Here is a 13,435-nt window from a genome sequence, read left to right as displayed (position 1 = left end):
GTGTGTCACATGTTAGCTATGTTTTTTTTTTTGACATCGTATAGCTCTAGAACATTTTCATTGGTCAGCATTTCTCTACAAGTGTTAAATGTTTCCTCACATTGACTTGAACAATGCCATTGAGTTGCTTCGTACAAGCCCAGTCACGGTTCTAGAATTGTAGCTAGATTAGTCTAAAAATTTGGAGTAGAAGTTAATCAAGCCCTAAAACACTTTCAACTGGGTCACATTGTCCAGCTTTGGTGCCTGCTTTACGGCTGATACTTTTTCCACGTGGAGTGCAACCCATTTTTGTCGATTTCATGTCTCAAATACCTGATTTACTGCTGGCACAGCTTTTCTTGGAGTTGATCCTTATGCCATGTTTCCTAAGGCTTGCGAGCACCTGCACTAACCTGCCATAGTACAATTGTCTAGTTTCGCCCACGATGATGTCTTCATCTAAGTAGCAGGTGACGCTTGGCAAACCATGTAGGATCTAGTCCAGGACCATCTGTAACACTGGCATAGGGCACACTATGCCATATGGCAAATGCCAGAACGTAAACAATCTCAGGTGTGTATTGATAAGCAGCAGCTCTCATGCTTGCTTGTCCAGCTCAAGCTGTAAATATGGCTTGGAAAGGTCCAGAACTGAGAAGACAGTTCTGCCTTGTAATGTTGCAAAAATGTCCTCTGGCAGAGGAGGGTAATGGTCAACCTCAGTTGCAGGGTTTACCGTTATATGTTAATCACCACATAGTCAAAGCTTCTTGTATTTCTTTGGCACGATCACCACTGGTGTTGCCCAAGCACCATGCCGCACCCTGTAAATGACTCTAGTTTTTTCTAAGTTCGCTAATACCTGCTTGACTTGTTCACACAACACATATGGCACTGATCACGCCTTACAGAACACAGAACAAGCATTCTATTAACAATGCTTGCCCTGAAGCCTTTTATCGCTCTGTAACCTGGCTCGAGCACTTCGCATTATTTGTCAATCAAAGGCATTTCATTTTTTAATGTCGTCACCTGTATCCTTCATGCGATCTGGTTTTGATTTCAGTGAGCCCATCACAGCCAAGCGAAGTAGGCATTTCTGCACCTACAGTCTCTTCTGCAATTACTAGATGCAGCTGAAAACGCTGATCATGGTACTTCACCTCAACATCAGAGATTCCCTTGTTATCAACTCGCATGCCATTGCATGTAACGAGGTTGACAGTCGCATCTCTGAGGTTAGCAATAGGAAAATGCTTTGCACATTCTGCCTCTTACATAATGGAAACCACCACTCCTGTGCACAGTTCCATGGATACCTCTTTCCTGTTTAACCATACCTTGATGACAATGGCTGGCGTGCCTTGATTACCAGTGTAGCACAATGTAAGCAACTCGCTGTCTGATGATCCTTGCACAGCCTGATACACAGGTCTAGATTTGCACATTCTTGGCACATGTCCTTTTTTTTGGCATTTATAACAACTGGTATTCATTAGCATACAGCTTACAAGTACATGCTGCCCACCACGTCAATGACAAGTTGTTTTATTCTTTGGCACCCTAGTCTTTGATTTCAAGTTGGGGTCGTTCCTGCTGCATGCTGCTGTGTCCGACTCCTGTTGAAACACCAATGCCCTGCTTTGCCAATGAATGTAGCTGCCGCTGAATGAGCATCTCACACTGTTCTCTGAAGCCATTACCAGGACATCTTTCATAACAATTTACATGGCCATAGCGATGCTGCAAATGCAGTCCCAGGTGGGGTTGGTGTCATGCATGGCCAGTAATCTACAATGCAGGCCAGCTATCAGATGGTCCCGAAGTGCGTGTTCCAGGAAGTAGTTGAAGTTGCAGGGAGCTACCAGTTTCTTCAGCTCGACCACATAGTTTGCGATGCTTTCGTTGGTTGCTTGCTTTCTTTGATTGAAGCAATAGCTCTCTGTTACCACAGACGACCTTGGAGTGTAGTGCTTCTGCAGTGCTGATACTGCTTCCTTATACATTGCTGTGCTGGGCATTTTTAGAAGAAGCAGGCTTTGGAGGGTGACATACGCCTTTCATGCATCAGCGTTCTTGGGGTACTTCACGCACATTCTGGGGGCTATGTATCTATGTTTCTATCTATTTATGTTTGAATATGTATGCTTGTATCTAACCGTTTTCCCACCTACCTGTCACTGGGTAGGTTGTGGTCAAATGTGTAGTGCATTTGGCTGCTGTGTGGGTGAAACTCTGACACCTACTTGGAGCAGTGGGTACATGCCTCTCGGTCAATACTGGTCTCTGGTGAACCTCCTTAATGCCAACTTGGGTCACTGAGTATGTGCCAGTAGGTGTGCGCCGCTCTTCAAAGAACGCCTTTGACGCTAACTTGGGTAACTGGGTATGTGCCACTGGGAATGTGCCGGTTTACAATGACGAAAAATATCCCTTAAATTCGATGCGAGCGGAATCGAATTCGCGTCACAAGAGCTCCTCAAGGACAACAACCTGATGCATCAGCAGGCTGTGCCATAAATGTGCTAGGTATTTGCCACTTTTCAATGAAAGTCTTTCATGCCAGTGCTTTAGTGAGCTGCTCCATGATTACACTGGGTATGTGCCATTCTTTAATGAACCTCTTGCCACCTTGAGTCACTGAATATGTGCCACTGAGTGCACGACAAGTGAGGGAATTATTCTTAGTATTTGCGTGCACTGGCATGCCATGCTTCTTGTCTCGGCGGCCACAAGTGGACTTCTCGGCAGTGCCACTAGAAGGTGTGGGGTGTCCAAACAGAAGAAAGAGAGGAACCAGGTTGCTGCATGATGTGTTTCTCAGCATTTTCATGCACCAGCGTGCCATGCATTTCAGAGGCCCTGAGCACGCTTCGCAGTGGCTGGGCTAAATGATGCTGAGGGTCCTTAGGGAAGTGGGAAAGAGGAGTTCCGCTGCAGTACAAGCCTCGTACATAACTCGTTTTGACAGTGGCCATACGATGTGTCGCTATATTGATTCAATGCTAACACGTTACTGTCAACAGTCATCATGAGATGGATTCTGCCACAATTTTTTCTCCAGTGGCGCTCAGGACCAAATGCAGTCTCTTTAGTTGGATGACCTCATTAGCCTTAATGTACAGCTCAAAGCGTTTGATGAAAACGTCAAAGCTACCACTGTCGGGATCAAACTCTGGTAACTTGCTGACCATGGATGCCATCTTCAGTTCATGGTTGAATCCCATCCTCATTGCCAGATCGTTGCATTGTTACATCTCAAAGGAATGGAGATGCAAATTTTATTGAACCGTTTATTCATATCTGTTCATGATGCCACACACAGAGCGTCTGCCTGAGCACATGGGAGCAGCACCTAGCAATAAGAAACCAAATGCCATATGAAACACTAGACGAACACAACTACAGCGTCTGGTGCACTGTGCCCGGCATGTTTACGTGGATACCCTACACGAAACGCTAAACAGGCACAGCAGGGCCACAAGAATAGCTTAGAATACAGCATATATAAAGAATACAGCAGATACATATACAACACCTTCAATTCCTATATTGCAGTATGTGTGCTAAAGTAATTAGTTAAATTTTGTTTAGTCAATTATGCATTTCAATTTCCAGTATAAGTAATTGTCCACCTTGTTGAGTCATCCAGCTCATTGAGTAGATTTGTACTATATATGCCACAGATGATTTTTTAAAATATCTGTTAACATTAAAACAAACCCCTGTAGATAGCGGCACGGACTGATTCTCTGTTTGTTCTGTGTACATCACCTGGTTGTGCCATCGTAGTGTGGTGCCTTTAGCTCTGCTGGGAATTTGTGTTGTGCTATCTCATTGTAACAGTTAACTTATGAATGTTTGCCTAACCACAGACTTTAACTAAGCTAATCATTACTTTGCTTAGATGCTGCCCTGTACCAGTTCCTGACCCTCAAGCAGTACAATGTTCAGCACCTCATTATTGCAACTGCCCCCATGCATTCGCACTTGCTGACACAGCTACGTCAGACCTTTTTAGAAGACGGTGTATCTCGCCTAATGTACAGCATCTCTGAAGATCAGCCACTTGAATCCCTTCATGGAGTGATGCTACTTGCCACGTCAGTGGTTCATTTGGATAGCCTCTACGATGTATCATTGGTAAGTCCTTACTTGGCTGTCAGTTGTACCCCTCAATCAGTGGGTTATCGAAGCATGTGCCCATTAGAATCATCATCCATATGTACCTGGCTTGCAAAATTATGCTTCTTTGAAATTCTAGTGAGCAAAGGAAACAGAAAGGGAAATAGTGCAGCAGTGAGCTAGATAAGCACTGTTCAAGCTACTGACTGGAACTTCTTGTTGCAGGACATTCGAAACTACCTTCACACAAAAATGCATCTGAAACTATATCTTGCTGTTCAGAGTGTGGGCTATAACACAAGTTTTGATCCTTTTCTCAAGTTGAAGAGGTATGCCAGTATCTTCTACGCAGTTTTTATTAGATAAGGAGTAACTTGCGGCAAAATGTTTTCCAGCTCATGTGACCGGCTAATCCTATATACCAATCCTTATGTACCATCTCCTCATTGTAAAATTATGCCAATCATCTATCAAGACTTGGACATGCTGGACAAGACATTCTTTGTAAGTGCACTTTTGAACATTCATCCAAAACCATAGCTTTGCCCTTTTCTCTGGTGAAGTAAGTGTTCTTTTATATGTTGTAAATGTCGAGAAAATTATGTGGACTCGAGAAGCTAATGCTAATACTTGGGAACCAGATGATAATGCTCTCCCCTTATTTCTCCATCTGCTAGAAAAGCAAAAAGGAAAGTGAATTTGTTCCATGCATCACACTGAATTTGGCAGTTCGCCGATATGAGCTAGCAAGTGGTAGTTCTGACTTTGGTCAAGACTGTGCCAAGGAACACTGGGAAAAGTTTTCAGCAGTAAGCATTACTTTTCTTCTTTTACACATCAATATTGCTTGCTTCCTTGAGGTACAAATGGCGAGAAAATCTGTGCAGCAATGTTTCATCAAGATACTTAACAAAAGCTTTGCCAGTTAGACATTCTCTTAGATACTTTTTTTTACTGCTCTAAATTTTTCTTCTTTGCCAGGTATCAGTAATTAGTGCTCAAGTGCACTTTATGAAGGACAGCTGCCAGCTAAATGGAGCTGCCTGAGTTTGACAATTCGATATAGTATGTTGCAACTTGGAACTGTGTGCATGGCTATAGTATCTCAATTTTCCTGCTGCTTCTTTGTTTCTCACAATCCAGACCTGTCCTGATGAGCCTGGGGAAAGGGGATATACTGCAACCTCAGCATATTTGAAGACCAGCAAGAATGTGCTTGTTTTTGAAGATGAAACCAGCATAGAAAAAAAGGTGTGTGAGTACAAATTTGCGGAGAAACTGTTGACCATTCATATTAACTTCAACATATGAAGTTCTAAGCCTTTGTATTAGTACAGAGGCCCTAACTGCAGCATGTCAAGCAGACCCAGCCCATGGAGCTTTTCAGCGGCACTTGTGGCAATGCTGTGCACTGTTACGTTTGACATATTCGCCAAAGTGCGAAGGCAAGGGTCATTGTGGTACCGACATCAAACAGCATTCCACCAAGTCGCTGTGGACACTGAGATGCTGACAGTGACAGCAAATTACAGGTCGACATGAGAGCAAGATGACAGAGGTTTTCCTTGAACTTCAGTGAAGGACACCGGGACCTGTAGAAGCTTTACCTTCTGGCGAGCTTGGGCCATTGACCTCTCCCCAATCAGTGAAACACTAGGTTTGGTATGCTGGCTTCCCCCTTTCCAGGTTCAGCTTGGGGGCAGCACGTGTGCTCTGTGTGCTCGCAGGCTCGAGTGCCTTAGAGCGCCTTAGAGAACATGAGCGATCCATACCAACAGGCACTGGATCCCATTTGGCTCAACATTGTAAAATATGCAAGTGCAAACCCATCTTTCGTGATACCACGATTTTGAAAAAGAGCCGCAATACCACCGCCCGAGAGTGATTGGAAGCATTCTTCATACAGTCGTTAGGGTCACAGTGCATTAGTGTGCCTTCTTTAAACGTCTACAGTGCTGAATATGGTTTTAGATTCTGTCGCATGAGTGCGCTCTTGTGATCGGATGTTGGTGGTACCTGCACATGGTGCTCACTGCGCATGTTCCTCTAGTTTCTGCTGTCTATAAAGGAGTGACGCAGTAAAAAAATGATGTCAGTTGAGAGTAGCGCCTTGTCCTGGTCACCTTTCTTGTGTCCGTTGTATTGCGCTAAACAAAGTATTTATAGATCCGCCAACGCATTGTGCCGAACAAGCGCTACTGTTCCCAATTTAACCCTCCTGTTAATTCTTCTGGCTGCATTGTTGCATTGTCTTTGCCTGTTGTAGTTCAGATTGGACAAAGCAATCCGGGGACATTTTTGTTGCAGCTATCTAAATTCCAGCAGATCAACCCTAGCATGTGTGTGATGGCTACTGCTATTGAAAGGGAGGACTGGAATAATGAGTGCTCTGCTCGACCTGCTGCCTCCAGGATGCTTGCTATTGCCAAGTATGGGGGTACAGGTAAGGATCTGTGTTGTCCTTGCAAGTCATTGATGCTTCACTAACAAAGCTCTTCTGTACTCAGCTTTCTTCTGCTTCTTTTTCTTTCACTTCATTTTCTCATTCCACAGAAACTGTGCCACGTACTTTGCTGACAAATGGTAAGCTTGGAGAAAGGGTTACTGAAACATCTGCCAATAGTAATGGCTCATTCAGACTTCTAAGCAGTCGTCACTATATGCTTTTTGCCGAAGCCAATTAGTTCAGCATTGGGAGAGCTGGGCCAACTGTGCCACAAAGGCATGTGCTGCGTCAAGCTTCACCAGGCTGCCCTTTTTTTTTCTTGAAGTCAATATATTAGATATGTGCTCTGATGTATGTCAGCCAGAATATATTTTTAAAGGAGCACCCCGCTTAATGTTAAAAAGCTGAAGATATTCTATTTGAAAGTGAAGCTACAAGTGCCAACACTGTACCAACTGAATTTAAGCCATGTCATGTTTGTATATTTGGGTATGTATTCTTTCTTTCTTTCTTTCTTTCTTTCTTTCTTTCTTTCTTTCTTTCATCCTTCCTTCCTTCCTTCCTTCCTTTCTTTTTTGTTTAATTAGTGCACTCACCCCGTTAGTGCATCGTGCTATGGTGCACGAATACTTGTAGAACAAGTGCTTCCTTTAATTCAAACTTCTTTTAATTCAAACAAGTTTTCGGGCCTCTTCGAGTTTGCATTATCGAGATTCGACTGTATTTCAATAGAGAAATATTCCCACGAATCCAAACTCCAAGAAGTATGTATTGGTTATTTAGAACAAAATTTCTCATTCTCATAGATTGCTTTTCAGACAAACCCAAGCCAAAAGCGAAAGTTCAGTGTGTAACTAGCTGCTGTAATGTTGCACGCCTTAAAAGTTACTAGGAAAGATATGCGGAAAGCCAAGATTGAACTGGAGTAAGCATAGCAGTGCGTTCCCTCCTTTACCATGCAGTCTAATAGGAGCTGGAACGAGCCCCCAGTCCATGTTTGACCATGTTAGCACAAGCTCACCTATGCCCCCCTCCTAGTGCGCGCTCGATCACTTCATTTCTAACAATGGATGCACGGAAAGACAAGGCGCATCAAGCCGCCATCCTTCTTGACTCACCCTCGCATGTTTTCCCTTGCACCCACAGTAAACGGCACATGAGGTGCAATCTTATCACCCTTGCACTTCAAACGGAACCTAGGAGTCTTCTGGCATAGGTCGATTCATGCTGATGGAGAAAGGATAAAAGAAATTTTTCAATACCAGCCCAGTGACAGTCTTTGTCTCACAACAGTATTGCCAAGAAAAACTGAATGTAGGACATGTATATATACTACATTCAACCTGCAAAAGAATGCTGATTCATACCACCAATGGAAAATATGTTCCATTGAAAGGAATGAAGGCTAAAAGAAATTGTAGCATTGAACATGGACAATCACTAAAAGAAGATGGAGCTCATAAAATCTGCAATACAAATGGGGAAGGAAAGAGGTCCTGCATAAGACTATGGTACATCTAATGACCCAACCAGGATGTGTGTTGATTTCAAAAGCAGGGAGAAGCAATTCCAGAGACACTCACACCTTCCAAAAACTGTTGTACATTGTTTGCTCTGGTTTCTGATATCTATGCATAGCATGTGCTTCATAATCTATTTGAACTTCTTTAGGGCTTTGTACTAATCAGTAGATGCATTGTTAGAGTCTACTCCTTATGCTGAAGAGGTGCACTACATTTGCACTTACTCTAGATGGTCCGGTGTTGCTCTTGGCATGTTATCCAATGCACTGTACACATTATTGCTAGGAGCACACAATACTATAAAAAGATCACGAAGCACATAGAGGTTGATAAGGTGTTTATCAGTGAATGGGCTTCTTCCAGAATTTGCCATCAGCATCAACGCATCCTTACTCAAATGCCTGGACCATGCTTCTTGTGCAGGTATCTTAATATGTGTGGTGGACAGGGCACCACTTATCAAGATGTTGCCTGGAGGCCTCTGCACTCATCTGGTGTACTCTAGTGTACTATACCGTCTCAGCAGTGAACACACTTTTGTTGCTGGAGATGGTAAGCCGCTTGCTTCTCTTACAGATGTTTGTAGCTTTGTTGAAGACATTCCTATTTGTTGATGTGCTATTTCTGGCATGTCCTGAAAGTTAGACATGAGCTGTTCTGGTTGTTTGTTTAATACACCATGTGTGAGAGCAGATTGATGTACACTCATCATGCTCACAGGCTAACATGAACTGAGCAGCTGATATCCGGAAAAACTGGTTGATTATTGCGTTATATATACATGCTGTGGCAAGAAGCCCATCTTCATGGTTGGAATTATGCTAATGCCAGGAGCAACAACGCAACATTTATTTCTTGTTCAGGCTTTAATACATAAAGGACCACAGCCAAGTATGTATAGCGTGAGTTAGAGCTTTAAAGACATTGTTATTGACAGAATTTAATTTTATTTAACCAGGTTTGCATATTCATGCATTACTATTTAAGCATACGTACCATACTTATCAACAGACAATTTTACGTATATCTGTGCCATCAACTAATCATGTGGTATCTTAAATGTGGTATGAAATTCTGAGTCGAATTGAAGCACATTGTTTGATATATATTAGATATTGAGTTAAGCTTATCGTTACTTAGGCCTGCTCATGAGCTACATATTTTTCTTTAGGTACAGCATTTTATGCAGCTTCCAACCTTGCACTGAAGAGTGGAATGCATTTCCTTAGTGAAATAGACCTCATCAGTTTCTTCAATATTAACGTGGACCATGCTTTTGCCGGTTTCTTGGCGTCAAGCACAAAATGGGTCCAAGAAACTCATCAAAATGGTCTAGCCTTTATGAATATTCCAAACAAAACTGACAACGTGAAGTTTGCATCAATAATCAAGGTAAGCTGTCTGTTAATGGTAATGGGCACTGATAATTGTATACTTATTTGTTAATGCCTTTTTGTTACCATCTTATTATCTTATATAACTTTTATAATCAGTTAATGCTAGCTTTCTTGGTAGCTTTTTCTTTCTTGTAGTAGCTTGTGTATTAGGCACGTGTGTTTTATTATCTTTCATAGCATTATTTCATTTTCGTACCATCCCACTCCTGCGATATCCCTTAAGGGCTGCATTCTGCAAATAAATAAATCAATTTGGTAGAATTCTTCTCGTTGTGTATCTTCGACACTACTTCTTCAGCAGCAAGGTGGAGTAGAGTTGGGTTGCGTTATATAAATAAGTTGTGTATAAGTTGTAGTTATAGCATAAGTAATTGTGGCTTTGGCACCTTTTTCCTCTACCATGGTCAACATTCTGGTATTGAATGGGGAACCATCGGGGTTCTAAAGGTTCCAAAAATATTTCCACCTTCTGTGACACTCTTAAGATATTGTCAGCTACAAGGGCGGCCATGCCAATGCACCCTGTTTCTCCTATACACATCTTTTGGGCCCCATAGAAGCTGGTTAAAGATTTCAATGATGCTGCCACACCTAACACATAGCCGTTAACCTAGTTAAGATTGAACTCACTGCACAATTGCGTATAATAACATGGATGGGAGGCAGGCCAACGAGCAGCTCTCTTGCATACTGCAGGTGCTATCTTCCACACAGCTATCGTTAATTATTGTTACAACTGTTAATTCACATTCTTGTTTTCTTGTTTGATTTGCCCATCTCTCTGCATAATACAACAGCCTTGAGAGCAAATAAATGTCAATAATCAAACCCAACATACAAATAAATAAAGATAGTACAAGCAAATATCCATGGGCTTATTGAAGGCTGCTGTTATTGATGTGATGACTAAATATGATCGGTACACATGGACGACACCAATCAGCACCTCTGCAAAAACCTGCAGATGTTGTTGAAATGCTGTTAAGGCAGTCATTGATGCCAATGGCTACTTCTTGCTCCAATTATAGATCTTTGTTCTCACTTGTGCTTGATTACAATGCAACAGAAGGTTTAGCAATAACAAGCATTTTCTTTTCACTATGAACCTACCCTTATCCTGGATTTCTTGCAGAAAACATGGGAACATATTTTAACTCACAAATTGCAGCAGATGCTTCTTGTCGGCATAGACTACAGAACGGAAGCCAGCGCTGCACTGGTGAAATCACTTTCTGGGTAAGTACCTGTAAAAAGGCACAACAGGGTAAGTAAATTTTAGCTGTAATTGTTTATGTCGGCCTTCTCTAGTTCAGATGCAGACATCCTTATGCAACGCTAAACCCTCAAATACTCATCTTTTTGACATTTCTTTAAGTGAGACATTTTTGTTTTCTTGTTTGATTTACCCATTTCCTCCCTAACCCTACGGCCTTCAGAGCAAAAAAAATATCAATATAATCTAAGCTTACATACACATCAATAAAAATAGTGCAAGGAAATAACAATGGGCTCATTGAAGGCTATCTAACTGAATAATGCTAAAGGAGGAGAGGTGGAAAAGAGCAACAGGATGGGGAGAGGGTAAAGGTGCCATGTGACTGAGAGGAGGCTTACTTATTAGGGACATGCAAATATTTGAAACTTTATAATAGTGATTCAAATGGTGTCCTATTCGATTACATCTTCGAAATAAATAGTCACTATTTGCAGATGCGCAATATTTTTCAAATAGTTTTAGAATATTTTAAAATGTCAATTGTGTGTAATCAAACATAAAATTGGAGCAGAATTACAATTTTCAACCCTATGGGCATATGTGCATAAAACTAGTAAACTTATCCAGGGCAACAGGTTACGTAGTGCAACTGGCTACGTTACAGGGATCATTTGCACTCCGAAAAGTGTTGCATATGTGGAAAAAGTATGTAACTGTTCCTAATGCTCTGTTCATGCATTTTTATAAACGTTTCATAATGCACAATATAAGGAGAGAAAGTTGCTAAGCTTATGAATACTAGGATGTGGATACCATTTTACGTAAATTATGAAAATGGCTGCTCGTTACTATCAAAATATTCTGTAATCGATTCTATTCAATTTGCTCCTGGCACTATTTGATTCGTATTTGATTAGATCTCGGAAATTGCGATTTGTACACCCCTATTTATCACGTAGCGTAAATGAATGCTCCTCAGCACAATGGAAGTGAGCGGCAGAATAGGGGTTGGTGGACAGCACCGCTGAGGAGCGGCGGTCACCAGTAGCAAACACTCCCTTTGCGAAGGCTGTAAGGCAGAATGCGCATGGAGTCCAGCCCAGTTGTGGTTAGACATCTTCAGGGGATTGTGTTCACTAGTGCAAGAGTTCAGCATGAGTAATGTGTTTTATATTGTGTTGCAGGAAATGCACATTCATGGTGTTCATCACACATCCCAGGAAAAGCTGTTGTGAAGGACCTTGCAAAGTGGATTATCCATCAAGACCCCAAACAGATGAAGACAGCAATGTCATGGTACGAATTCTTTTTCCTACAGCTGCAATAAATATTGCAATATTGCAATAAATCAATGAGAGATTTCTGTAGAACGACACAAGTGGGCACTATAGCACAAATCATTATGGCCTTGGCATTACTAGTATTAATGTTGAACAAGATTGAAAAACTTTTATGTATCATTATTTATTTATTTACTTAATCATTTTAGGTTTTTATTTCAAGCTGTCTTCTACCATTTCAGCAAAAGATTGAGCTTGGCTCCGGCTTCGCAACTACACCGTGCATCTCATTCAGCATGGCTGTCAGAGTGTTTCATGGTGTGAACAACACTACCTGTCGTCGAGAGGAATGGGCAAGCTACAATCAGGTGAACTCCCACAGCACTACAACAGAAGTAAACTTTATTGTGTTTTCATGAAATGATTGCAGTGGCATATAAGACACATCAAGTTCTTGTGCTGTATGTTTCTATGCTCTCAAACGTAGCAGAAAAGCATTCTCTTGTTCAGCTTAATTGTGACAGCAGCTGATAACTGCTCATTCTGCGGTAAGTTACTCATTGTGATGTCAGTAGTGAGTAACATTCATGTGCGCTATGCTTTATTTTTCTCCTGTTATTTGGGAAGTGTCACTTAAAGCGTGTGTCAACTGGCACAGGAGAGATGTCAGGAGAGCCTTTGCTCAGTCAAAGAGCCATGTGCTTCATTTGCAGGTGTCTCCTCGTCCACCTCTATTTTGGTTAGCTCTAGCTTGCTATGCTAATGTAATGAGGACAATCTAAACCGAAGGCACCATTTGATTTTGGTAGCATCTACTGTTACAATTATTACCAGCACCTTCTTTTCTCTATCAATTGATATTAATGTTACCATATGCCTTGGAAGTACATGCACCAGTTTTAATCCCACACACTGAAAAGATGGGCATAGAATTCATAAAACATAGTTTATGGAATCCAGATTCAAATTTTTGAGAGCAAGTCAGAGAAGTATGAAATAATCTTTAGTGTATCTTTACTTTTTTGACTCATTTGGCCCCTCTGTTGCCTCTTTACAAAACAAATTGCACAGCTTTATGAAAAAACACTTGTCCATGTTGAAAAAAGTAGTGATTAAGGAGATCTGTGATTAAGTAAAGGCATTAATACAACTTTGATGTTTTGATTGATACTGTTGCTGACCATGGTAATATGATTAATACATTAATTATAATAATGATAATGATGCTTTATTGAGAGTGTGCCACAGACCTTGGATGCTTTATTTCTGACAATTACAGGTGTGTAATAAAGATCAAGTGTCAGACCAAGGCAGCTTTGGCAGTCTCTCCAGTGATGGAAATGTGTTCATGTTTGAGACTCCTGCATCCATCAAAGATAGGGTATGTATGTTGTCTTTTTCATTGGTCTTTCTACTGATTAAGGCCACTCTGTGTTGGTACAAGAGAAAATAAAGTGAGGGGCTGG

The 13,435-nt window shown here is 41.5% G+C and overlaps 1 protein-coding gene across 2 annotated transcripts in view; it reads left to right on the top strand.

Moving 5' to 3' along the window:
• LOC126521334 (uncharacterized) overlaps positions 1 to 13,435 on the top strand; it is a 76,568-nt gene that overhangs the window by 11,566 nt on the left and 51,567 nt on the right. Inside the window, exons 9-21 of one of the 2 annotated variants that reach the window (XM_055065920.2) lie at positions 3,890 to 4,125; positions 4,333 to 4,436; positions 4,503 to 4,611; positions 4,785 to 4,916; positions 5,251 to 5,358; positions 6,415 to 6,550; positions 6,661 to 6,690; positions 8,500 to 8,628; positions 9,248 to 9,468; positions 10,606 to 10,709; positions 11,874 to 11,985; positions 12,212 to 12,337; positions 13,249 to 13,350. In XM_055065920.2, coding sequence (XP_054921895.1) covers positions 3,890 to 4,125; positions 4,333 to 4,436; positions 4,503 to 4,611; positions 4,785 to 4,916; positions 5,251 to 5,358; positions 6,415 to 6,550; positions 6,661 to 6,690; positions 8,500 to 8,628; positions 9,248 to 9,468; positions 10,606 to 10,709; positions 11,874 to 11,985; positions 12,212 to 12,337; positions 13,249 to 13,350 — 1,649 coding nt within the window. The remainder of the gene's footprint in view (positions 1 to 3,889; positions 4,126 to 4,332; positions 4,437 to 4,502; positions 4,612 to 4,784; positions 4,917 to 5,250; positions 5,359 to 6,414; positions 6,551 to 6,660; positions 6,691 to 8,499; positions 8,629 to 9,247; positions 9,469 to 10,605; positions 10,710 to 11,873; positions 11,986 to 12,211; positions 12,338 to 13,248; positions 13,351 to 13,435) is intronic. The other variant, XM_055065919.2, reaches the window with a different exon arrangement.

Source organism: Dermacentor andersoni, chromosome 6, assembly GCF_023375885.2.
Source record: "Dermacentor andersoni chromosome 6, qqDerAnde1_hic_scaffold, whole genome shotgun sequence".
In the NCBI taxonomy this organism is placed as follows: Eukaryota; Metazoa; Arthropoda; class Arachnida; order Ixodida; family Ixodidae; genus Dermacentor; species Dermacentor andersoni.
This window is presented reverse-complemented; position numbering and strand designations above follow the sequence as displayed.